This window comes from Erinaceus europaeus, chromosome X, assembly GCF_950295315.1.
Source record: "Erinaceus europaeus chromosome X, mEriEur2.1, whole genome shotgun sequence".
In the NCBI taxonomy this organism is placed as follows: Eukaryota; Metazoa; Chordata; class Mammalia; order Eulipotyphla; family Erinaceidae; genus Erinaceus; species Erinaceus europaeus.
Window position 1 is genome coordinate 6,756,705 of NC_080185.1, and position 27,611 is coordinate 6,784,315.

The window sequence follows — 27,611 nt, forward strand, 5'->3', positions numbered from 1 at the left end:
ATGTGGGAGACCCCAGGGCCAGCACCCCATCATTCTGTAGTCCCTGAATGGTAAATGAGGCAACCAATGGGACTCTGTTTCCCCATTTTCCCATAGGCTTTCCTCTGTGAGCTTCAACTAGTGCAAATCTCTGTCTTATAATCCTTACTGGCAAGTTCCCAGGGCAGATAATTCCCTATCAGAGCATCATGAGCACCAAGGTGGTTATTTTCAAATTAATGGCTTGAAACAAAATGTGAGCATTGTTACTGAATAGGGTGGGGGCTAATAGATGGCAAAGGAATTATGTCTAATAACTAAATGCAAACTTGGCAATGACAACCCCAAGATTTAAAAATAATAATAATAATTTGCATTCTGATCACACCTTTCATCTGACTAATGAGCTTAATGCAATTAATTCATTACTTTATTATGCTCCCCTAAGCAGCACAGAAGTGAAGATTGCTGGAACAATTTTCTGCTTGGAGAAACCAAGACACAGAGGGAAGGACTGCTGGTGGCAGGGTCACAGTTTAAGGAATTCTATGTCTGATGCTCCAGGAGCGGGTTATGAGGAGTAGGATCAGTCTGGTGGAGACATGTGGTGTTGCCTTAAAGGTCTGAAGAAGATGCAATTCAAAGGTCAACCCCACACCTCCTGTTTCCATAGTCCACGACTTATGCACACTCCTAAGTGTGGACAGGACTTGGGAGGAACAGTCACTGTTAGGGATCTGCTCAGGGAAGACAACTCCTTGCAGCCATCCAGGAGAAGAAATAGCCAAAAGTAGCCAGAGGCTCCTCCTACACCAAGCACTTCCCTCCCTACCCGATTGCAGGGCCATAAAATGCAGATGGATGTAGATGTGAACATCTCAAGACAGCCTAGAGCACCTCACTTCAAGGTCCAGAGTCCCCACAAGGGACTATAAAATCTGGGTGACAAAGAAGCTGACTATAAAATCTGGGTGACAAAGAAGCTGAGGCCCCCTTTACTGCTTTTCATCTCTTTCTCTGGGGTCTACATGTTTCTACTTTCTCTCTCAATAAGTGCTCAACTCCTTGAAATGTTACTCTTTTATGATTCTGCCAAGTTGAGGACAGTCTTCATGACAGAGTGAACCTGGGGACCGGGTGGTAGCATACCTGGTTGAGCCCACACATTACAGTGCACAAGGACCCTGGTTCAACCTCCCCCCCCCTACGTCCCTGCCTGCAGGGTAAACTTTCACAAGTGGTGAAGGGGGGCTCTGTCACTTTCCCTCTCTAGCTCCCCTTTCCTCTCGGTTTCTGGCTGTCTCTATCCAATGAAATAAGTAAGCATAATAAGAATTAAAAAGAAGACAGAGTGAAGCTTTGGGGGAGTCTTCCCTGTTACTTCTCACTCTGGTTCAACAGTCACTATGACTCCATTCTCTGGAAAGGCCGATGAAATTTTCCAGAAAGAAAGATTTTATTATAGGATTTGAGGCATCCAGTAATAAAAGACTAATACAAACCATTTCCCTCCCTGTACAAAGTTGACATTTTGTGCTCTGAATTAAGACCATGGATTCAATGGGAAAACCAAATGTCAAGCTGAAATCTCAAATGGACAAGATTTATTTCTAGCTATTTTGTTTCCAGATGTGCCTCCAATTGCCATGTCTACCTTGAATAGACACAACACCCTTCAAAGGCTTGATGGGAATCATGGAACCCAAGTGCAGATTTCCCCATTCCTCTAAGACATGAAAGTCCAGTTCCCTGGATGGCTATGCTTGGGTTCTCAGTGATGGGGAGGTTACATCTTACTCCTACCTAAAACCCTCTGCTACTCCCCACTGTTTTCCTGATACAGGACCTGCTCCCTGATGGGAGCCTCCAGGACCTCATGCTCTGCTATACTGTCATGTCTTTACACTGTATATAACCAGGCACTATAAGTTCTCTTCACTGAGGATTCTAGACTTTTCTTCTCTCTTAGGCCTTCATGCTTTGCACTCAAGCTTTTTTTCCCCCTATGTCTCTCCTTTCTTTAAAATTTTCTACAAAGACCTCCTCTTTCTGGAAGTCTTCTCTGATTCCAGGCCCAGTCAGTCACTTCATCTTCTAGTCTCAAAGCTGGCAGTTCAATGGTCACTTGATTCGCTGAAATATATTTGATTATTGAGGTCTTTGAGCCTGAACACTTGAGGTGGCCTTGAGGGATGAACAGAGGTTTGATGGCACAAGTGGTGTGGAAGGGCAGTGTGGGCCTTTCAAGCTAAGCTAAGGGTCCGTATGAACAAAGGTGGGGCAATATCAAAGGGAGATTTATGTCCTAGAATGTGAGATAGCCCATTGAGGCAGAGAAGGAAAGTATGAGTCCTGACTCAGGTAGAAGGAGACAAGATTGTGGTAGTATGCTGGATCCAAACTCAGGAGCTTAGTTAACATATAAGGAGGATCCACTGGAAGATTGCAGATAGGTGAAACATTGCCATCTCCAAGCTTGGGAAGGATGGCACTCACTCCAGATGGGGAAGGATAAGAAGCCAGCCAACTGATAGGCTGGGAGGTGAGTGGAAAATTGGAAGCCATTCACTTGATGCTCAGTTAAGGTCTTGGAAGAGATAAGATAGTAAGCTCCATCAGGTTGACATGACCTGTGTCAGAGGGAGGAGGACAAAGATCTACCTACATGGCTGGCAGGCAAGACTAGGCAGCAGTCAAGTGATGCAGGAGTTGGACTTGAATGACAGCAGTTCACCAGGAGTGGCTGAACTACCTCAGGGAATGTGGCTCTTCCCATTAGGATTTAGCCTTAAGTTGGGGCTAGTGGCTGTCATGAGCCTTATGCGGTGAGTTGGAACCAAGACTCAGCCAGTGTTAAGAGTGTTCAGGGTGCTTGGGAGCCTCTAAAAAGGGATCAAATGGAGACTACCACTACTCCCAGTAAGTTGGTCTTTGAAGGTTAGTGTTAGGGTTGAGTAGAGTGATTGCCAACATTTGGAGGAAAACATGATGATGAGGTGGCAATAATACACAACGAGCTTTACCTTGATGTCTCTAGTAAGTGAGGTGAAACCTTCCAGAAACCTCCATCCAGAGCACAAAGAGAGCAAAGGAACTCCTAGAGATGAGGATATCAGGGTGAGGAAGTATCCAGGTGATGTCACTCACCGGCAGGACAGAGGCTGTGTGGATAGCAATGATTCCTTGGAATGTGCTAAAAGGCACATATGAAATGGGTAGAAATCTGCATTTGTTTGCTTTATTTAGAGCAAATGGGTATTTAACAATTAGTGGATTATTTATAGTAATTCATTCATTCATCCATTTATTGTCAGTGAACCTTTGAGTTTACCACTTCAGGTCTATTGGGAAAAAGTAAATAGCACAGAGGTGGGGTCGGGTGGTGACCTGGTTAAGCGTACATAGTACAAAGCACAAGGAGACATGCAAAGATCCCAGTTTGAGCCCCTTGCTCCCCATCTGCAGGTGGATCGCTTCACAAGTGGTGAAGCAGATCTGTAGGTGTCTCTCTGTCTCTCTCCCTCTCTATTGCCTCCTCCTCTCTCAATTTCTCTGTCCTATCCAATAAAAGTGAAGAATGTCCTCCAAGAGCAGTAGAATCATAGTGTAGGCACCGACACCCAGTGATAACCATGGAGGCAAAATAAATAAATAAATAAATAAATAAATAAATAAACAGAAGTCAGTGCACAGAAGCCATTATGAAACATTTATTTTACATAGGGGTCTCATAGTGATAACCATGGAGGCAAAAAAATAAATAAATAAACAGAAGTCAGTGCACAGAAGCCATTATGAAACATTTATTTTACATAGGGGTCTCTCAGCAGTTCCATCTGTCTCCTTGTTCTGGAGTTTTTTTTTCTACAAGGGCTTCAACCCAATCAGGACTAATACATAGCCAACTATCTTCTCTACAACTATCTGTCCACATTTACACATAGTTGCCCCTTCTTTTTCTGATTCAACCCTCTTTTCCCCTCTAAGCCACTCATAACATCATAGCTACCTCCATATGTTCCTCTCCTATTCCTTCTCTTTTTTTGGGTGCTGATGGAGCTGAAATGTAGAGTCCTCTTATCTTCATCTTATCACTTCTCCCCTGCTAGGAGTATGGATCAAGGTTGTTTATGAATATCCCATAATTTCTTGAGCCAGTCATCTGATGATGGATGTCTAGGTTGCTTCCACTCTTTGGCTATTGTAAATAATGTATGCCAGGCTAGCTTCGTGGACGGGAGAGAGAGACAACCAGGGACTCATGGCTGAGTGGTACGCAGTTCAGTCTTTATTCATGTGGAATGCAGCGCAATCTAAGCTATCTCTAATCACAATCTTGTCCTTATATATCCTGAGGCGGAAGAGTCAGGTACGAAGAGGATGTACATAGGATAGGGGGGTGGGGAGAAGTAAAAAGTTTGCAAAACAATGAGGATTAAACCAATGCCCTGCAGGCAAGGTGGTTCTTAGTTAACAGTGGTTGTGTAAATAGAATACAGTATTAAGCAGGGGGGGATTAAGCCGATGAAACAGAAGGGGTCTTAGAAGCAGAATTTAGAAGCATACCAACAAATGTAGCTATGAACATAGGGGTGCATATGGACCTTCAAATTAGTGTTTGAGTGTCCTCTGGATAAATGTCCAAGAGTTGTATTGCTGGATCAGTATCTGCATTTTCAAAAGCTTCCCTGGCATTTCCTCAGGGTGAGAGTCACAGGACTAGAAAGACACAGGGCCTAAAAGGAATTTCCTGACCCACAGTGGCTTCCTAAACCCAAACATCAGGCTGTGTGATTCTCAGCCCCCACAGAGATGCTGAGCATCGTGGACACAGAACTAATGAGAGTGGCAAAGAGCCCCTGAGAATGAGTGTCAGTTCCTAGTGTGTGAAAGTCATGGACACAATCCTTGAATTGTGGGAAAAGTTTGATAATTTTTTTCCTTTTTGTATAAAAGAGAGGGACAAAGAACTCACTCTAGTCTGGAATGTGCTGCTAGAAGCAGCTCATGAAGCTAACTCCATTGTCTGTGAGAAGCCTGAGCTCAGTGGCCCCAGCACTATGTGTGGCAAGGTCTGCTGCCCCCTCCCCTCTTGTGGCAACCCACTGCTAGAAATGCAAACTTGCAGTTGCCCTTGATACTCTGACACTCTCAGAGGATGCAGGCTGTTGGCCTTTGTAATGGCATTGTGTCAGGGGAAATTATTTGGGGAAACAAACTCCTCACAATTGCCAAAGGGGGAGGCAGGATGTGACTTTATGACACCTTGCTCATCTCTGGGTAGCAGGTAGAAGAAGGTTGATATTATCAAGTCCATTCTGAGAGGTAAGAAAGTGGGGCAGAGAAAGGTTAAGTGTTTCATTCAAGTCAGGCAGAGGGAAGCATCTCTCAAATCCTGCCTGAAAGCCCAGGACATTGGCTCCTCTGGATGCTCAGCTTCCCTTCGAACAGGGGCCTGTGTCTCAGAGAAAAGGCTGGGACTCCAGCCACTCCCCGTATGTCTTCAAAGTGACTTGATGCAAACATTCTGCCAGTGTAAAGCCTTGGTGTCACCCCAGTCAGCATGTAAGCTGGGAAGGTGGTGCAGTCTATTTACGACTTTCAAGCAAAAAGGGTCTCACCTCACCTTACCAAACCTTCCTGGGTTGCTGATTCTACTGGGCCCTCTTAGTATTCTTGGAAAGAAGACATTGCTGGAAGACTGAGCCAGTGCCTTTCATATATATGAGAGAGAGAAAAATAGAGAGACAGAGACAGAGATGGGGTGGTGGTGAAGCACAATGGTGCATCCAGTCAAGTGCACATAGTACTAAGTGCAAGGTTTCATGCAAGGATCCCGGTTCAAGACCCTGGCTCCCCAACTGCAGGGGGTTTGCTTCACAAGTGGTGTAGCAGGTATGAAGGTGTCTATCTTTCTCTCTCCTTCTCTATCTCCCCCGCCCCTCTCAATTTCTCTCTGTCCTATCCAATAAAAAATTGGGCAAAATGGTTTCCAGGAGGAGTGGATAAATAGCAGTGGATTCACAGGGCCCTAGCAATGACTCTGGAGACAAAAATAAATGAATAAATAAATGCATAAATGCATAAATGCATAAATAAATAAATAAACAAATAAATAAATAAATAAATAAAAACACAGAGAGAGAAAGAGCAAAAGAGAGAGACTCCAGAGCACCACTTACTCAGTTCTGGCATATGTGGTGCTGGGGATCAAATCTAGTAGCTAACCCATGCAGTGCTGTGCCCCACTACTGAGCAAGCTCCCTGGATGCAGTGCCTTTAGAGTCCTCTGGAGGGATCAAGAAGACCTTCTTCCCTAAGGACTCAGAACCTATTTTCACTGTTATTTAGACCTGTCAACACCCATGTTCAGCGGGGAAGCAATTACAGAAGCCAGACCTTCAATCTTCTGCATCCCACAATGACCCTGGGTCCATGCTCCCAGAGGGATAGAGAATAGGAAGGCTATCAGGGGAGGGGATGGGATATGGAGTTCTGGTGGTGGGAATTGTGCGGAGTTGTGCCCCTATTGTCCTATGGTTTTGTCAATGTTTCCTTTTTATAAATAAATTTTTTTTAAAAAAAAAGAAATTAAAATCATGGTTGCCAGGTGCACAAAGACCTAGGTTCAAAGTCCCAGTCCCCAACACTTTGCAAATGGTGAAGCAATGCTGCAGGCCTCTGTCTCTGTCTCTCTCTCCCTCTCCCTCTTCCTCTCCTTCCCTCCCTCTCTCTCTCTCCCCATCCTTCCCCTTCAATTTTCCCCTGTCCTATCAACTAAAATAAAATAAAGAAAAAAGAATATAAAAATAAGACATCATAAAAAAAGTAGAAATGATGCTATACTGGAAATAGTACCATACAATAATGAGAGGCAGCAGAGGACTAAGATGTGTGTGTGCCACACTGTCCAAATCCTGTCTGTGTGACCTTAGTCAAGTTGCTTAATCTCTCAGTGCCTCTGTTTTGTCATCTGAAGAACAGGGTGATTATTGTACAAATCTTATAGGAACATCTGAAGGAATATACTGCATAAGTTAGTGTCTAAAAAGAAAGTACTAGAACGGTGCTGCATAAACTGGTGTTATTATGACTTTTTTTTTGTCATCAACAGGTCTTTACCACTTTGAGCTGACTATTTTTTCATATAGAAAGAGGGAAACAGACAGAGGGATAGAGGGAATGATACTATATGATACCACAATTTAAGAGCTTCCTCCACTGTGATGGGGACTGGACTCAAATCTGGGTTATGTGAGTAACCAAGCAGGCAAACTAACCAGGTGAGCTACCTCACCAGCCCAGCATGATCCAGTTTTTTTACATAATCTATTCATTTATTGGGTAGAAATAGAAAGAAACTGAGATGGGAGAGAGCCAGAGGGAGAGGGAGAGAGGGGGGGGAGGGGAGGGGGAGGGGGAGAAAGAGACTGAGACCTGAAACACTGCTTCTCTACTTGTGACACTTGCCGCATGCAGGTGGGGGACTGGGGACTTGAACCCAGGTCCTTAAGCACTGTAATGTGTGCTCAACCGAGTGCGCCACCACCTGGTCCCTATGGTCTAGTTTTTGCTATAGTGTGGGGAGGTGGAACCTAGGCCTGAACCACTTTTCTAACCTAATTTGTTAGGACAGGGGAGTAGAAACCAGAGTACTGATCACTCATTCACAGAGATGTCTTGGTGCTATCTATGGTGTGCCCATGTGGCGCCAGGACTCAGGCTTGGGTCCCTTTGCATGATAAAGCAGGTGCTTTGCTCATTCAACTATCTCTTCTGCCCCCTCTAATATATTTTTTCTCTTTAATTTCTTTACTGGGTGATTAATGGTTTACGGTCAATAGTAAAATACAATAGATTGTACATGTGCAACATTTCTCAGTTTTCCACATAACAATTCAACCCCCACTCTGCCATCATGTTCTAGGAGCTAAACCCTCCACTCACACCAGAGTCCTTTACTTTGCTGCAAGGCACCAACTCCAGTCCAAGTTCTGCTTAATGTTCTTTCCTTTCTGTTCTTACTTTTCAACTTCTGTCCATGAGTGAGGTCATCCCATATTTTCTAATGTTTAAGAGTTACATTCTGTATGCTTCTTTCTAGTGGTCCTCTGAACACATGCATACTTTTATCTGGGCAAGATAATGATATATATATATATTAGAAAAAGCAGAAAATAACCAGGTTGCTTGGAAACACATAAATAATCCATTTAGTTGCGTTTACTCAGATAAAATACTTGTCATCTCATAAGAAAAGAGATCACATTTCTGGATATTGTAGCTTTCAAACCTTAGAAAGGATTTAGGATTTGTGGTGATGGTGCTAAGGCCATTCATTTTAACCACATTTGGCTATGCTGGTGGTTATGTGTGGTCTAATTGCCCAATGAGAAATATCTGCCCAAGCCAAATGTAGTTCGTTTGTGCACAGGAAATCCAGCCAAGGTGATCAGCGATGGTGTGCTGACTTACAAGTGTTTTATGCCTTATAGTATAATAATAATAATAATAATAATAATTATTATTATTATTATTATTTTGCCAGAGCATTACTCAGCTCTGGCTTATGTTGGTGTGCTGGATTGAACCTAGGACCCTGGAGCCTCAGGCATGGAAGTCTTTTGCATATCTTTATGCTATTTCCCCTGCTCCCTATTATTTTTGACATAGAAAGTTCCCTATCCTCTTTGCATGGATAGAGAATAAATTCCATATAAATAAGCTTTCTAGATAACCAAAACTTCCACTTCCTTTAACTCTCAGAAAAGGTGTTTTTTGTTTTGTTTTGTTTTGTTTTGTTTTACAATTTGAAATAAGCAGCTCCAGCTCCAAACTGCTCTTTTGCCTCAGTATAGGTATACTTAAGCTAATATGACCTTTTCCTGATGACTTTAAGTCATTACTTGGCCTGAAATTATTGATTAGCTGCTCTTCCTGGCCAGTATTTGAGTTACCCTGCAGTAAAAGACCAAAGTTGCCTGCACTTAAAAAAAAATATTTAAGAAAGGAGACATTAACAAAACCGTAGGGTAGGAGGGGTACAACTCCACACAATTTCCGCCACCCAATCTCCATATCCCACCCCCTCCCCTGATAGCTTTCCCATTCTCTATCCCTCTGGGAGCATGGACCCAGGGTCGTTGTGGGGTGCAGAAGGTGGAAGGTCTAGCTTCTGTAATTGCTTCCCTGCTGAACATGGGCATTGACTGGTCTTTTAAGAGTTTTAGGATTCTAGTTTTAGAGTGTTCTCTCTTTTCTCAGAAAGAACTATGGTTCTGAAATTATACTTTGCAAGCTCATGTGTGTGTGTGTGTGTGTGTGTGTGTGTGTGTGTGTGTGAGTGTGTGTTTGTGTGTGGGTGTGTGCACAAGGAATCCAGATAAGGAAACATTTGACAATTTTCTCATAAATGGACTTTGACTGATGGTCAAAAGGTCTCACATAAAATGAATTGACTTTGTGAGAGCTATTTTCTCTATGGGTTTCCATTCTATAACTCTTTCTTTATGAGCCTCTGTTTAAAAATTTTGCAGCACATTGTCTACGTATTATAATGTGATCAGAGCTGCAGCCAGGCACTTCTGGCTGGGAAGTCTGTAAGCAGAATAATCTACATGTCTAAAATGAGACTTTCATAAAAATTTTATTTTGCATTTTTAAATAATTCAATGCATTGGCAGTATAGTTAATGCCTCTATGAGAGAAACCAATGCACCAGATCAGCCAATATCATTTTTACAGAGACATCATGTTGGAAAACAATAAAACTACATTAAAATGTTTGTACACAAGAGTCACTGTACTGAGAACAAAGCACCAACAAAAATGCTTGTACACCACACATTTGAAATGCAAAGCAACATTGGCAGATACAGCTTGCCACACAGAGAGCACATGAAACCAGTTTGGGAAAAACCAGATACCACTTCATTCACTGCTTGATGTCAGAACAGTTACATTGGTCTACACAGAACGTCTGAACTGCTAAGGCAAGCATGCTGGGGAAGAACAGTGACAGCTGGTGAGGTCTGCAGTGAACATGAATGCTGGAAGTCTGCATCCAAGGCAGTGCTTCTGAAACCCAAGTGGGTTATGGGAAAACAACAGGGACACTTTCTGCCTTATCATCACATTTCTATGGTCACCTGGGGTGGGGGCACAAGAACAAAAAAAGTCTTCTTTCACCAGAAGGGGCACCTCAGAATGTTTTCTTCTCAGGTACTAAAATAGCCTTCTTCTTCATTCTTGACTGGGAAGAGGCTTTGGCCAAGCCCATAGCCCCAGGAACTTCAGCCACAGCAGGGGTAAAGGTCATTCCAGCCCTGAGGGTTTAGCCCAGCTCACAAGTAGCAGCCCAGGGGTACTCCACCCCACCCCAGCCCCTTATCTTGACCTACAGTTTCCCCTTGGAAACCTAGTTGGATTTGAATAGTACCTCTTCCCATATAAAAGACTAATAGAATCTGTGTGGTCAAATCATACTATTAGGATAAAAGCTTCCAAGAGGAAAGGAGTTGTTGTTTGCTTCCTTGTTTGCATGTTTGTTTTAAATCACTGTCTTCACATTCAAGGCCTCCTGGACCTGTGAAAGAATTTTTTTTTCAAGAAAGGCAAGGTAAAATTGCACTGATGAACAGAAAGCCAGATATTTCAAACATGCACGCACACACAAATGTGCATCCACACCACACAGAGATGACAGCTTCCACTTGTGCACTTACGGCTTTGCACAGTTGTCTAGTGACATGGTTTTGGTGAACACTCAAACACACAAAACATGAGATGGCAATTAAATTCCCCATGAGCCTCCTGGTTATTCAATAAATACTGTCCACGACATTTAAATATACAAAATTTCTATTTAAAATATGCATGAAAATGTCTTCTTTTTCCCAAGAACAAGAGAAAGATTATAGATTCATGTCTTCATTTACAACAGGGTGGGATTATCGTTTCGGGTCATATATACAGGTTAATGGGGATGTTAGATAGTGCATCAAACAAGCACACAGGACAGAAATGTGCCTTGCAGATACAATGGAAACACACTGCAGACCAGGCAGAAGATGGCCCTGGAAATTCTCAGGGAGTATTTTTCACATCTCAGTTATATGACTTACTGGAAAATAGGTGGAGTTGTTTGTCAAACTGCATTATGTTTCAGAGGATATAAAAGAGACCCTCTTCAGAATTATCATTGTCCTTCCTACCATCTGTCAGTATAGGATATGGAAGGCTCCCAGTGATTTTTCCTCTATGAAAACCAATCATTATGTATTTAGATTTAGGTTTCATTCCTGCTGTAAAGCAGATTTACCAAAGATTTCAGATTTCGGTATTTTTAAAGAAGGATATAGATAGGGAATATGGAGACAAATACATGCTTTAATCAGTTAAACTGTTTATTCTGTCAAAAATATAAAACTTCTTCCAACAAAAAAAGAGACAGAAAAGAGAAAAAAGATGAAACTAACATAAAATTTGACTGAAAAAATCATGAGAAATTTCTTGAACAGAAATATGCTGTTCATATTTATAATGGTCAAGTAACACTGAAGATATTTGCTATTTTTCTAATACTCCAACTCAAAAATTCTGAAAAAAGCTATTTCAGCTGCCTGTAACCACGCCACTTGCTCCCAAATTATGTCTCAAAGGTCAAAAACAGCTCAACAAAGTTATACAGCTGAACAAATAAACTCAATAGACTAATATGCATAGTGCTACACAATACTATAGTTATTATAATAATATGCCTCTCCTGGTGGCATGTTTGAAATCAGGACACATCTGTTTTTATAATGTTAGGTGTCAAAAGCATGAACAAGGATGGTTTAGAAGCTCACATTGAATTCAGCACAAACAGGAAAACAAATCCAGAACTGAAGAGAGCAAAAGATAAAGACAGAAAAACAACAACTCCTGCCACAGTCACAAACACCACGGGAACAGAAAAGAAACCAGTCTGAGGTGTCAACTAACCAAGCATGCTGAGGGAAAGAATTGTAGATAGCTTCTTTTCCCAAGTAGCATCATTGAGTGTAGTTTCTATACTCAGTTCACTTTTGACATACTCATTTTTTTTTTCCGAAGACAACACTACATCAAACAATTTTCAAAAGCACTTCTCTGATGACAATGAGAATACACACAGCTATTTGTAGAGCTGAATAAATGGGTGGGATTGCATCTCAAGACATTTCTCTTTCTAAAATATCCAGAGAGTAGAATCATCCAGAAAGAAAACTATTAGACAAATTGTCATGAGACAGAATCCACCTCATTTGTAACTTTTGTGGCTGAGTATGATTGATTAGTGAGGATGGTTTTTGGAAATAGGGTGTGTGGAGGAGGAGGATGAACACATTTCTAGCTCTCAGTATTCATAAAAACCCATCCACTGCCTGAGGGGCACTGAGTCCCCCATGAGTGTCAAGTCAATTAAACCAGACCAGATGTTACTGCGCTCCATTCAGAACACATGTTGCAGGAATGTGATGAGGGGATTGAAGTCACCTCCCCCACATAGACCCCTTCCTGTCCCATTACTATGCTTGGTGAAGAAATATCTGTAAAGGCAAAAGAAAGGCTGGAAAGAAAGAATATGAGACAGATCTCACCCTCGGTTCATATTCTGGCTTTGGGCACAGGCCTAGCAGAACATGGAAGAACTTAAAAAAATGGGATTTCAGGGTGAGATTTTCAACATTTCTAGACACAGACCTCTTATAAACCACCGAGGATGTGCAGGACCATAGGAATGGGTACTTTGTGATTTTTTTATTCTAGTCTCAAAATTATTTATAATCAGGATATGTAATAGAGATGTGTATGCGTATGCATTCCTGCACTAATGAAAAATGCCATTTTGTGACCTTAGTTTTCTTTTTATCACATAGAAAAGGGGAACGTTTTCACTTGGATGATCATTCATGAATCTCAATCTTGTACTTGATACAGGAGATATTCTGATTTGAATTCAGAACTAGGGAAATAAGTGTATACTTTGAACTAACAATGTGTACTAATGAATGACTTCATGACCTAATACACTAAGTAAAAATCTTAACAGTAATTTAGAGGTGGGAGGATTACTGAGAAGACAACATTGTCTGTTTCAGATTATTGTGTTTGCCATAGACGTATTATAGTTTTCTCCCTACACAAGGCCTGTCCATAGAAGCAGCAATAGTAATTAATATATGTAAGTGACATTCATAACCTAGAAGTACCACTTGAATGCCTAAAATAATATTATTGGGTTGTCAGAAAAGTTATGAAGCATTTTTCTGTTTTTCTATGCAAAACTGTCATGACTTCTCTAATACCCCGATAAAAACTTACTATCCTTATTTTTACATAATGGTCTTTGAAGTGCTCATCTGAATTCCACTTTCTTTCTGAAACATGCAGATGAGCAAATCAACTTCTAGTGATCCTTCTGGGCTTTGGGATGAGAACTTATCCCTTGCTTAAAGTCTCTCTGATACAGGCCTCATCAGACATTATCTGCATGCATAGACTATGGATTCCTACTTGATAGTCTGACATCAAAATATGTATGTGTATCCCCAAAAGTTTATATGTGAAATCCAAACCCTCTTTGACTGTTGCACAAAGCAATGTGTTGGAGCTAACTTGTCCAGTCTCTTCAATTTCTGTGCATCAATTCCCAACTCTGTGTTCAGTGACATCGTAGTATTATTAGTCCAGCCATGGTGGAGGTACTTATACCTCAGAAATAAATTTTCCATTGCTACAAATCAAGTGCTTTCTGTTCTCAGAGAGCTGGTTGTGAAATGATTTCAATACACCACTGGTTGCATGCCAGGCTGGCCAAAGAAGAAGCGTGTTCTTGATCTGGGCAACAGGACACCAACTCACTCTCACTGAGGGCACTGAGGGTGGGGGTTCTCCAGCTCTGCTTCCTCTTGCACTGATTTTTACAAACACTATAGAATCATGGAAGGAATGGAGCAACCGTAATGCATTTGTCTACCTGATGTTACCTTGGTGGGCTTAACTCTTAGACACTTCTATTTGGTAGCTACACAAATGATGCAAGTCAAAAATCAAATAAGCAAAGCATTTGGGAGTCTCAGTAAGCTTCGAATAGACCAGTCAGCTTGCTGCTGCATAGGCTGGAGTCCTTTGGTAGGGACAAGTTATCCCCAGGTGAAAATGTCCACTGGGCCATTCTTCAGGAGGCACCCCAAGCCTTGGGTGGTCCCACAGCATCCCTTCAGGAGCCTGAGAACAGGCATCCTTTGCTTCCCCCTTCCCTCCTTAAAGTCTGGTACAAATGAAAGAACCAACAAAATTGAGGTCATTGGCAAAAGCGTTTGAAATTTTGAATGATTTTTATTAAACACCATTAGTCTACACTGCACAGGTAATGAAACAGCAAAGCTCCAGTCTCTTAGAAGAGCAATGGTTGATCATGGATTGGAAAAGCAGTTCCATGTCCCCTAACGCAATGTGAGCCTTATGAATGATTTGTTAACATCTCATGTCAGAAGCAGAAAGGGGCAAGAACTGCAGCCTGGCCTGGAAGGACTTCCCTCCCCTCCACCCCCCACCCCACCCTCCCCTTATCCCTCCCCACAATGCGATTTTCTTGTAGTCAATGGATCACAGAGGAAAAGGTGATGTGCTTGGTAAAGAGGGCTTCTAGATTTGTGAGGAGGAGAATGGAAAGGGAATGAATACATTTTATTTCCCAGAAAATATCAGATACTTAGGATTAATGTCTGAGACCAGCCTATTTGATTAGCCTCCTGCCAGGGTAAATGCTGATTATCAATACACAGATGCCATTTCGGTAGTTGGAGTTTGCTAACATCGAAGAGAAAATGAAGTAGAGTTTAATCATGAGAATAAGGCTGTGCAACTGGAGATGAGAAACAACAACAACATCAACAAGAACGACGACAAAGAATTCAATCTGCCAGTCACTTAACAGCACAGTGGCAACTGGCTCAACAGTTTCACCCCACAGAATGGAATTGGGGAGGGGCACTGAATCAACCCATTCATTTGATGCTGTGTGGCAACACTGTCTCGCCACACCTTTTCTCAATGGGGATAGCGGATGCTTCTCTAAGCAAGCAGTGCGCTTCCTTACTGAGTAATCCTACCCAGGGATCCAGTTTGGTTCTCCCACCTGCTAGCTTACGCAGGTGAATTTTATCATGTCTGTTGAGAAGCAAGTGAGGGCATCTCCCTCACAGCTTAAACAATTCTGCCTTCATAAATTCTTTCAGACTTCCTACTCCAACTTCAACCTCCGGGCTACAAATTCAAACGGAACAAAATCTGCATTACAGAGCTTTGGGGAAAGACACAGCAGAACAAGTTGTCTTTCCAGAGCAGACCCAATCCAATGTGTTTAGTGATGTTAGGTCCAAATGAAAAGCCATCCATTTGGAAACTCAACAAAACACATCTTAGCCAATGGTTTCTAATTTAGCAATTCAGCGAACTGAGTGAAGATCTTAATCTTTTTTTTTTTTTAAGTCATTGCCTGGGGATGATAAAAGCATCCCAACCTCAAGTCTTTTAAAAGTTAGCAGCAGCTAATCTGCTTTTCCAATTATGTCATCCAAATATAAAACTACTAGTATTTTCCCAATGAGATTATTAAGTAATTAACAGTCTACAGGCTGGCTAACAACATGCTTACAGCTAAATTCTACCCTGAGGACCACACTAGTATACTCTTTTTCAAATTAATCCTACCTACCAAACTCAGACAGTAATATGACAAAACCACTAAAAAGTCCAAAGTTAATTAAAAATACAAAGCCAAGTCAACATCATAACACAAACTTGTTTAACTCTCTGTGGCTGGAGCTTGGGTGACAAATGAAGGCATAGTGGTGGCCCTGCCCAACTCCCTGCAGGGCTGAGATCCTGTGTACTTGCTCAAGGGGAGCTGCTCGCTCCTCTGCTGGTCCTCCTCCCTATATGTGCTTATTGAGACCTGTCTCACTGATCTCCATCAAGGTCTCCAGGCAGAATCTCTCACTACCATCCACATGTCTTATATCCCTCCCACAAACTGGTACACTGAAGAGATTTACTAGACACAATTATCTCAATCCGCCAAAGAGCTGCACACCTACCCCACACATCACCATTGACAATGTGATGAAGTGAGTTCCTAGAAAACAGCAAAGACCCTCAATTCGGAAACCAAGCGCTGTTTCATCACCAGGGATAGGAAGGCCATCCATTTTCCATGTTTACTCAGTTTCTAAGCTGCTTTAAATACAGTGGGTCTCCCAACTAACCAGGTGGTGCTTCTAAGTTCAGCTGTCAGATCAGTTCAAGGTGCTATTTATACTTAGGCAGCAGGATTCTCAGCTGCCCCCTGTTGTATGGCAAGTAGATATAATGGCTTGCTGAAACTAGATCGACAAGCCTTTCATGCATGAGGCAATACACTTGTTTCTCTGGGAAACTGCCATGTAGTATGTTAATGTCCATTTTCTGAAGAATGAACTTCAAGAAGAATCTACTCCTAACTTCATGATGGTCTAGGATCACAGTCTAGGTTTGACTTGTAAGTCAAGCCAGTGAGCTTCAATATATAAATAGCCAGGCATTCTACCTGGTAAGCCAAAGAAACAACAGAGGAGTTGAGTCACTGTAAAGCCACAGCTTAATTTTTGATATGTGACACCCAGCTGGGGTGTTTAGAGTTTCTCATGTGATCAATACCTTCACTTAGGAGGGTCAGAATAGATTCTTGCAGGTTTCATGTGTCCAGGTGAGTGTCTGCATGTGAGTGTTGTTGCTGAGACTGCGAACGTAAAGCTCGACCCCAGTGGGAGCATAAAAAGTGCTGGGTTTGGCTGCTGGGACACCCTTGCAGCCTTCTTGACAACGTGGCCTTGGCCACTGGAGGACAATTTCCACAACCTTATTATACAACAAAAGGCCTTAAACTCAAGATGACCAGAGCAGAGCTCAGGTCTTGCTCTTTCGTATCTGGGGATATATCTAACCTTGACAATGAGAGTGCAGAGTGATCCCTTGCTGTCCCTATCACAGACTTGCATGACTTGCTTGAAAAACATACAAGTCATCTTTCATGTGCATATATCTATTACTTATAGGGTCATAACTCAGTGAACAGAATTTAATAACTCAGCAGATTAAAGGATATATGGAATTACATACCGGCAGGTAATTAATTACAAGGGATTAATGTATGGATAATTCTGCAAGTGGGGGATACTTCTGGGGAGCTAGAACACCAAAGATGATATTTACATTGTGGTGTTTATGACTCAAACTGAATATTGAAGATTATAAGGGGTGTGGGGGTCATCACAACTGATTTTGAGGTGTTTCTAAATTAGGCAAACTGGTCCCAATCTTCAGGACATTTTCAAAGCACTTCAGGGTGAGTCATTAGGCCAAGACTCATTTTTGTCATTGTTATCAGAAGCTCACTACTTCTAAAAAAGTTTGGTGTTGTCTATGGAATTTTCATGAAAATGCTTCATGCTCATATAGACTTGAATAAAACCTGGGATTATATCTCAGATAAAATGAGTCAAAAAATAAGCAAAAGAAAGATAAAAGAAGGAAAAGAAACCCTACAAAATAGAAAATGTGGCTAATAATTGGAGGAGTCCCAATTTTAAATCCACTAGGAAGTGAACTATATTAATTTTTCTCCATAGTTATGATTTGGCAGTTGTTTTCTGATATTTAATCAAAATACAATTTAAAAGATGATCCTGCCAGCTATGAATCCACCTAACAGCTGCAAAGAGGCAGAGGAGTGAATTCCTCTCACATTTTCCAGACTTCTCCACTGTATTATCTCTAAAACTGGAGTGTTATTTTAACCAGTAGGGCACACACCTACTAAGCTGCTCCTCAAAAGGAGAGTTTTGCACAGAGAATCTCAGGTGAGGATTTATGGATCAAAACTTTCATGCAACTGATGCCTTGAAGGTGTCAAAGTAAGTGTTGCCACTCCATCTTATCATAAAAATAATAAAAAAAGTATTGTGAAATCATAAAAGGGATGCTAAGTGAGAGAGGAGAGAGGAGAGAGGAGAGAGAGAGAGAGAGAAAGAGAGAGAGAGAGAATCCTCTGTTTATGTGCCATAGTACCATACAGTATCATTTTAAGACTGACACTGCTAAATTTGCTTATTTTCTTAATACTCAGGGCTTTATGATATCAGTACTACATCTAATCTTTGGGTTTTGACAATGAGCATTCTCACCTGAAGACTGAGTCTGTGGAAACCACAGATGTTTGACAAAGGATCTTCTTTTCTGGACATAAGAGTATAGTTGAGGAGAATGGCTAATATTGAAAATTTAAATCTTTGCAGGTGCTTCTTGCCTATGTTCATAAAGATAAACAATCTAGTTTTCTATAGACAGATAGAAAGATATGATTTCATTTCTCAGGAACCTGAGTGCTTCCCATTCTTTGTTTTGGGGTAGTATGAGCTTCAAATAATACTGTAGGGAGTGTGTCATTCTGTAAAGCACAAAACAATGGTGGGGTCTGACAGACGCCTCATACAAAATATTGATAAATGATTCAATAATAAAACATACACTGCTCTCAAGTTGTAGTGTGCACTTACAATGACTTCTGTTTACCAGAATTATTAAAAGAAGCATATGAAACATAACCAAAGAGAACTTTCCCAAACTATTGGAGTTCCACCAGGGACCATCGGTCCTCTGGTAGAGGTAGCAGATGGGTGCTGATGCTGGAGACAGGGAGCACCCATTACAACAAATGGGCGTCGATGCGCAGCCAACAGAGTCCCTGGCGAACATAACGGACGAGATTGGTCATACTGCTGTGCTGAGTCAGAGGCCCCATCAGTGTATCCAGATCTCCAAAGAATTCTGAAAATCAGAGCAGTCTTTGGTTACACCTTCAAGTGGTATTATGAAGACATGCACAAGATGGTTAAGCTGCTGTCAAGCAACCACACAACTATGTAGATGCTGGAAAAGTTACTGTCTATTAACTCCACACACGTTTATGTACAACTTACCAGGTGACCAAAAGCCCACATACATATCTAGCCCTTCTACTAAAATTTACTTAGATTGTTTACTGACTTGGACTACTTCCAAACTTTGTTGCGGGGAAAGAAGGAAAGAGAGAAAGAAAGAAAGAGAGAAAGAAAGAAAGTCTGTAAGTTTGATTAATAAAATACACTTTCATCTAAATCTGGTACTTAGTACATAGTGGCATTTTTCAAATGATTGCAATTTTTTTCTGATGATGGATCCTGAAAGTATGTTTGGCATTGTGTAGTCATCTGTGCAATACATACGTGATGATATGTATAATATGTATAAAATAATTTCTGTCTTTACATTTATATATTAGCTTATATAACAGACATATAATCGCTTATTTCACATATTATGTATATAAATTAAAATGTATCTGGATGTAGAAGCAGAGAGACTGAAAGAGACCACAGCACCAAAGCTTCCCTCAGTGTAATAGGGACTGGGCTTGAACTTGGTTCATGCACATGGCAAAGCAGTACATAGTCCACGTGAGTGATTTCACTGAATCCATTTGCAAATTCTTATTGCCAGTTCCTTGGAGGTAATCAAAATCACTTCAAGTATCTGCCACATAATAACTTCCTCCCTTTCCCTATCTTCTCCACTAGGAGATGATTTGGGAAGTAGGGCAGCACAGAGGCTACAAAATTTACTAACTTGATTTTGGAATGTTATGTGGGTTAAACTATAGATGTCTAGAAAAGATTCAGGGGGTCCTTGTTCACATTTGAATTCATTTGCCTGACTGGTGCTACACTGACTTGGATTATGAGAGAGTCTCTCTGGCTTCCTCTCCATTAAAGGAAGCATCCCAGCCAAGGGGTAGTCACTCCAGTGCTGGTTTAGGGCAGGTAATCTGGGTGAGAAGGTCGCCTCTGAACACTCTCTTAAAATTCCCGGGATGCTCTCCTGCCTTTTGGAAAGCAGTTTTCATTCATGGGTTGCATATGCTTGACTGCTTGGCAGATAGTGCTTCCCTAAACAATGTGCTTATTCTTCATGGTATGTAGAATGCATGCGCTCCTTTTCTAGGTAGCAAATTCATTTGATTGTGTGATTCTGTTTTTTTAACCTGTATTCTTCAATAAAAGGAGTTTCTGCTGATGGAGGGATCAAAATGATTCTCTTCTAGAATGCAATAGTAAGGGAAATGTGTTAGGACCTAGTCATTGTTGACTGTGAGCTGCATTTGAGTTGGCATGTTTCCTGGATATTCTCTACAGATTCCGTTTGTGGCATTAAGACACCCAAACCACTGTTTTCCAACAAACAGGCCTCAGACAAGCAATGTAAGTATCTGGTGAGATAATGAAGAAGGTTCTAGATCACATGTGAGAGGACAGCTTCAGGTCCACTGATACTTTTACCATCTGAAGCTGTAAGGGGGATCTGAGGGCAACAGCCACAGGGCAGTGGGGGCATCTTCCTCTAGGACAGCCAGCTTCACCCATGTCTATTACATAGTCAGGCGAAAAAGGGTTCCACTATGCCGGTGGGTGGCAGGATAATGGCCCAAAGGGACACTCCTCTATCTCTCTCTATCTCTGTGTGTATAAAACAGAGAGGGAGGGAGAACACCTAGTGTGTGAAGCTCAAGGCTGCAGACAGAGAAGATTCTCTCCCCATTCCCTGGAAAATCCAGTGACAACATTAGTGGGATGCACTTCCTCCATGCCAAAACAAATCCATTCGCCAACATGGTTGAAACTAGGAAAATTCCTAGACCCTTATCATGCTTGTGGCAAGAGATAGCCATGGAGTCAGCCCTGAGTTAATGCTGTTTCCTTCATATAAGCCCTGGGCACCAGAGAGCCACAAAGTCTGGGTTGTCACAGACAAAAGACTTCAGGAACAGACACACATACCTTTGTTCTCTCTTGTCAGCTTGTCGGCCATGTCCCAGTGCTCATAGCCTCGCAACACATTGCTGGTGATGTTGACATGGCTGGCAGCCATATGGTGGATACGCTGGGGGATGGTAACTGGGCCATTGTTACAGTTCCCCATGGCGTTGATGGGAGACACATTGTTGAGGGACACGGGGGACGGAGTATTCCTGAGGAGTAGTGAGAGACAGACCAAGTTAGGTTGGTGGGGCAAGAGTGACAGCAGGGTCCCAGATACCCCTCTTCATACAGGGACCTCATGAGAACACCTTCTGCCTTAGCAAGCTTGAATACAGAGGTATGGTGAGCTTGTCCCCATATCCTACTGAGTCTTTTCACAGGATACCCCACAGTTTTTTACCAACACAGTAGTTTTCTCTAGAAGTTCCTGTGTAGATAGACTTTATTATCAGCCAATACCTGCCAGAGTTCACTAGTCTACACATGGCTGCAGTGCTGAGCTGGAAGCCCAGTGATAGAGCACATGCATGCGGCCCTGGGCTCAGCTCAGTGCTTGGTACTGCATCTGCTGCAGTTGAGCAGTACTCTGATCCTAGTCTCTCTCTCTCTATCTCTCTGTCATAAAAACAAATCCTTTGAAGAGTGAATCCTCCTTATCCTTTTCTAACATTTTAGTCTCACTGTCTTTCACAACTATCTAGGGCTCCAGGCACTGTTACTTCTGTTTTGAAATATGAGGGAGAACTGGGTGATGTTTTCCCTGGCATTACTTCTACCCAAAGATGCAGCTCAGACTTTGTATGTCTCAAGTGTTGTGATGTTTCAGAGCAAGAAGTCTCTTAGAGCTATGATGCAGACTTTACCTTCTGCCAGAACAGCTCTTGGCAGCAAGAAGACACTTGATGTGCAACAGTGGAGGATTACCAGAGTGTTTTGTGAAACCACAATGACAGCTTGCTCCAAAAGAAGTCACCACAAGAAGCAAAGTGCAAGCCTTAAAACCCCCCAGAGAAGTAGTCTGAGGGAAAGTGGAGAAAGGAGGTGTGGGGAGAACTCTTTAGGCTTGAGACCCATAATGGGGGGTGGGGGTGCTAAATTCTGACTGTCACTTGCATGTCAGTTTTTAGAGATGAGTCTCTGGAGGGCAGGCTCTGGGAAGGGCCAATGCTTACAAAGAGAATCTTGTTTGGTTCTTTAATATCAGCAACAAAGAGATACCTCATTGCTGCAGGTAGTGTGTGTCTGGGGGTGGGTGGTGCATGGGCTTAGACTGGTCTACTGCAGACCTCCCTAGGGACAATCTCCCAAAATATAGGCTGCTTTTTGTGAATGTGAACAAACTCTGTGCAATGACCCTATGCCCCTGCTTTAGCCAGACTTCGAATTATTGCCCAGGCAATCATTATGCTCAAACAGGTGGAGGGTACAGTAGGGAGGAAAGGTGTGTTTGGGACTGGTCTGAGTCTGCAGGCTGGAGAGACCTTGCCCACCTTCTACCAAACACACCTTAGATGTCCTCAAACAACGCTTTCTTGGACCCCCACCTTGCCTTTCTCCAGGGGTGATACTGGCAGCTCTCTATTTCCAGGGTGATCATGTTCCCCAGAGCCAAACCTGCTCACAGAATAGATATGGACCCCAACATACAGCCTGTACACAGATACAGAATTTAGAGGGAACAGCTCTCACAAAATGCAGACATGCACCTGGCTAAACATGAGCAATCCAAGCCCTCCTGTTCACCCCAAGACTCACACTGACTGTGTGTAGCCACATGAGTGCTTGGGTCCATTTGTCTGCAGAGATGATTTCCTGGTCTACTCTGATGCGAGCAGCGGAGTGAGTGCTCCCACTTACTCTGCATTTGTCTGGTGACATGGAGTGTACAGATTTTCCATTTTAACCTCACCTCTCCAGAGTCTTACCCCATAAGAGACAGATAGAAACAGGCTGGAAGTATGGATCAACCTGACAGTGCCAATGTCCAGCTGAGAAGCAATTACAGACGCCAGACCTCCCACCTTCTGCACCCCCAAAAGAAGTTTGGTTTATAATCCCAGAGGGCTAAGTGATAAGGAAAGTAAACCAGAGGGCTCTGCACTCCCATTTCACCAGGACCCAAAGTGTTTGTCACCAGGAATCTATTTTTAGACCATCACTGAAAGAGAAAGAAATCTGGAAAACACCAGAGGAAACCAGGCACTATTTCTCTTATCTGAAAGAGAAGAGGAAAAAGGAAAGACACACGGACATAGTAATAGGTGTAGGGTTGACTTAGAAAGAAAGTGAAGGCAGACCCCTTGGGAAAAATGGGAAAATATATATATGTATATGGGTATGTATATGTATATACATAGATATAGACAGATTATTATGGAATCAGTCCATATCGGTGACCTTGGGAGAACTACTGTGGTTTCTAGTGGAGGGGATGGGACACAGAACTCTGATGGAAACTATATAGAATTATGCCCTGTTACCTTACAATTTAGTAAATCAAGATTAAACCATTAATCAAAGTATTTTCTCTTTCTGAGACGGTTTTTTGATCATCATAATCATCATCATCATCATCATCATCATAACCAGGGCTTCATGAAGGAATGATTTCACCACTATGGCCCATCTTTTCTTCAGATAGGTAGGTAAGGAGTGGGGGTGAGACCTAGCACTAGAGCTTCTGCATTTGCCACAGCACCTCCCATGTGCTTCCAGGGTTCGGACCCGGGTCTCACGCATGGCAATGCAGACACCTTACCCACTGCATTATCTCTCTACCCCAAGTTCGATACTCCTTGACAGAGAGATTTAGTTTCAAGGCAAGGCAGGGGATTATCTCAGTTAAAGTGACTTAGGTACTGAAGCACAATGGCCAAAGCCAAATATATATATGTAGTCACTGCTGGTTGGCTTTGCAGTAGTGGGTTGAAAATGCTTTTCTTTTTCTTTAATGTTGATCATTCACTATTTTATGCCAATTCAAAGCAAGAAAGGAGTAGGTTATCATTTGCAATCTTGAGAAAAATTGTGAAACTGTCCTCTTTTTCAAATGCCAAAAGTAGACCACACGGGACCAAGTGAGAGGACAAAGTGATGGGATCCCAGGGAGCTAAATTCTAGTCCTAAATTGCTTTGTGCTCCTGAGCATGTCCTTTTTCCTGTCTAGGCCAAAACCAAGTTACCTCTGGGTACCTTGTTCTCTTGAAGAAGCCCATCTAGCTGATAAGATAGAAGTGCTGCTCAGGATCAGAAATGACAAAAATGGAGAGGTTGTGGGGACAAAGGAACCCTCCTTCACTGCTGGTGGGAATGCAAATTGGTCCAACCCCTGTGGAGAGCAGTCTGGAAAACTCTCAGAAGGTTAGAAATGGACCTACCCCATAACCCTGCAATTCCTCTCCTGGGGATATATCCCAAGGAGCCAAACACACCCATTCCAAAAAGATCTGTGTATACTATATTCATAGCAGCATAATTTGTAATAGCCCAAACCTGGAAACATTCCAGGTGTCCAACAACAGATGCATGGCTGAGTAAGCTGTGGCCTATATACATAGTGGAATACCACTCAGCTATTAAAAATGGTGAATTCACCTTCTTCACCCCATCTTGGATGGAGCTTGAAGGAATCATATTAAGTGAGATATGTTAGAAAGAAAAGGATGAATATGGGGTGATACCATTCATAAACATTGAAAAATAAGAACAGAAGGGAAAACACAAAGTAGAACCTGGACTGGAGTTGGTGTATTGCACCAAAGTAAAAGACTCGGAGAGTGTTCAGGTTCTGTAATATGATGGTGGAAGAGGACCGAGGTGGGAGGTTAGAGTGTTATGCAGAAAACTGAGAAAGGTTACATATGTACTAACTACTGTATTCTACTATCAACTGTGAACCACTAATCCCCCCAATAAGGAAACAATAAGTGCTGTTTGAAGGTGTTCTTCCCTCCCATGCCCTACGTTTTTTTGAATGATCAGTTGTGGAGGCAAGCAGCCAGGGTCCTGGGTTTGCTATTGGCCAGTGCTATCTCAGATCAGGCTCTCTGAGTGTGCTTTAAGGAACATGCTGTATTCCATATGCTGCTGTTGAAATGAGCAGAGGGAAACCTGCATTATATCAGGTGGTGCCTTTAACTCTAGCTGGGGCTTCTCATGAGGTCCTCTCACTGTGGGCCTATTTGCAGATCTTGTCCTTTGCTCCATACATCCATGACACACTACCATCCACTCTTGCATCTGAGCCATACTCCATCCCAACTGTTTGTCAGACCCACTAGAAACATGCTCTTCCTACATGGCTCTGTCCCTCTGCTTGGGATGTATGTTTGTAGATATTAGCATGACCGGCTTCCTTCTTTGATAATTCCAAATCCTACCTAGCCCTCTTTCTTTTTATTCTACATGACATTAAAGAACATTACCTAGCTCTTTGAAACTCTACATAATGTGACTATCAAAATATTATGTATTTATTTTATTTGGATAGAGACAGAAACTAAGAGGGAAGGGGAGATATGGAGGGAGGGACGGAGGGAGAGAGAGAGAGAGAGAGAGAGGGAGAGAGAGAGAGATCAGCAACTCTGCTTCACCATTTATGAAGCTCCGTGACTACCAAGAGAATCTTGAGCACTCTTTCCTTGGGCTGCTCCACAACTTTGTTCAGACCTGTCACCTCCTGACACATGACTGTGTGTAGAGGTGCAGGAATTACAAGGAATTCAGTTCTGTATCCCCAGCCCTAAATGTGGAAATATTTGCTGAATGAGAGAGTTGTACCCCACTTTTGAGCTGCCTCATTCAAAATATCTATTGTTGCCAAAGGGAGTGCACTTCCTTTAGAAAGATGCTTCCAAAAATCATTTTGGCAGGCTTTTAATGTAACTTCACAAGCTTAGAATATTTTGAGGTCTTTTGTTTCAAATTAAAAAAAAAAACTAAACAAAGTAGAATGATTCTGTAATGGCTGTTTACCTAAACTTGCCCTTGTTTTCCTCTGTGCTTAGAGTAAACACTTTTCTTGGGGCCTTTTAATGATTACTAATATTTTCTGAACTTCCAGGGAAAAGCACCACTTCTTTCTTATTAATTAATATAAGAGTCAGACCTAATTCAACAATTCTCATGCCACTTCTGTTTATGACAGTAATTGAGTCAATGGGGGAGTGTCGGCCATTAAGCCAGCCCCCCCTGCTCCATCCTGCATTGCTGATACTATGGCCTATTTACATAATCATTGTTTTGCCTGAAAGATCCCCACCCATTGATCTATCTTCTTTCTATCTTGAGACCCGCCCTGCCTGCAGGGTAACATTAATCCCATGGGCTAAAACCATAGCAAAAGTTGCTAAGTGCTGGGAAATTGTGCAGATGCAGTCACATCTGCCATGTTGTCCCCTCAGGCTACTGCTAGTTCCTGCGAGAGTTGGGACATTCTCAGAGTGCCTGTTCCACCATGTTGTGCCCTCAGGGCATTGTCTATTTCCCCGCGATATTTGGAGTGCTTTGGTTACTCCTCTACCCTCCCATTCTCACGAGAGTTATTATCCTGTACTGGAGTGCTATGGTTACTCCTCCCCCTTCCCATTCTCGCAAAAGCTGCTCCAATAAAAGCCCTTCTTCCCCACACTCTCTTGCCAGGGCTCCACTTCAGTGTTCAGATGCAGGAAAGGTTACTGCATGAGGCGGCCATTTTCACTACCTCTACGTGGCCCAACCTGCTTCTCTAGCACCCAACTCTGAGGTGCCAGCGCAAATAAAGATTTGTGTTCCCTCTTCGCTCCGGACCTCCTCTCTCTCTTCTCCGCAGCACACAACAACAGCTAAGGAAGCTTCCACCTTTCCAGCATGCCTTTTTCCTTTCTTCACCCCCTTTCCTAGCCATTTCTGTTTCCGACTTGCCACTTCCAGTTTTATCCTATAAAGCCACTTCTGTTTCTGGTTTCTCTTTCTTCCTCTCTTCCGCATCCAGACCTAGAGGAGGGCAGGCATGCAGGGGGAGACAGACCATTGTGGGTTTTGACTCCATGTGGCTTAACCTGCTGCACTCAGTCTTAGGCTCCCACATGAATAAAGATTTGTATTGCTAATGCCACAAGTTTGGTTCCTGGATCATCTCGCTCCTGCTGTCGACGCTAGCCCGGCATTCTGACGCATGAACATGGGGCCTATCCCCCTCGGCTTCCCAGATAAGTATACAGCCACATGGCTCTCTATAGCCTTGTGTTTTACGAAGGCACTGCGGTTCTTTTTATCCCTCTTCTTATTTTCCTGAGACCCGTCTATCATGGGTAAACTTCCTCCTTATCAAGAGGATTCCCAAATCTCTACTGCCATTTCTCTAGACAGTTTCTCTGTCTCTGGGACATTTTGCTCTGGGCCACACCTTGGTTCCTCTTGACCATGATTATAGTGCTTGGGAGATGCACGGGGCCCCCTCCCATATCTCACACATAGAAGGGTGACTCTAACTTGCAGAGCCTTCTCCAGAACCTTGGCACTCCCCAAGACTGGAGACAGGTGATTGGTTCCACCCTCCTGAGTCCATTCTTCCTTCAATGGGAAGCAATTTTGGGGAATGGGTGCCTGCAGCAATCCTGCAGGAACAGTCAGAACCAGCCTAACTGGGATTTTGAGGCCCTTTTTGGAGTAGGACGTCCTCTGGGACTCATAATGCAACATAGCAGGATCTGAAAAATCTAGTTCACAGAG

General features: G+C 42.6%; 1 protein-coding gene across 4 annotated transcripts in view; it reads right to left on the reverse strand.

Annotated features, from left to right (window-relative positions):
• Positions 1-14,323: 14,323 nt before the first annotated feature.
• Positions 14,324-27,611, reverse strand: part of AFF2 (ALF transcription elongation factor 2) — a 637,776-nt gene continuing 624,488 nt past the window's right edge. For all 4 annotated transcript variants that reach the window (XM_060182897.1, XM_060182895.1, XM_060182896.1 and 1 more), the window contains exons 20-21: positions 20,919-21,109; positions 14,324-18,873 (exon numbers count right to left, since the gene is read on the reverse strand). In XM_060182897.1, coding sequence (XP_060038880.1) covers positions 18,752-18,873; positions 20,919-21,109 — 313 coding nt within the window. In that variant the 3' untranslated portion in view covers positions 14,324-18,751. The remainder of the gene's footprint in view (positions 18,874-20,918; positions 21,110-27,611) is intronic.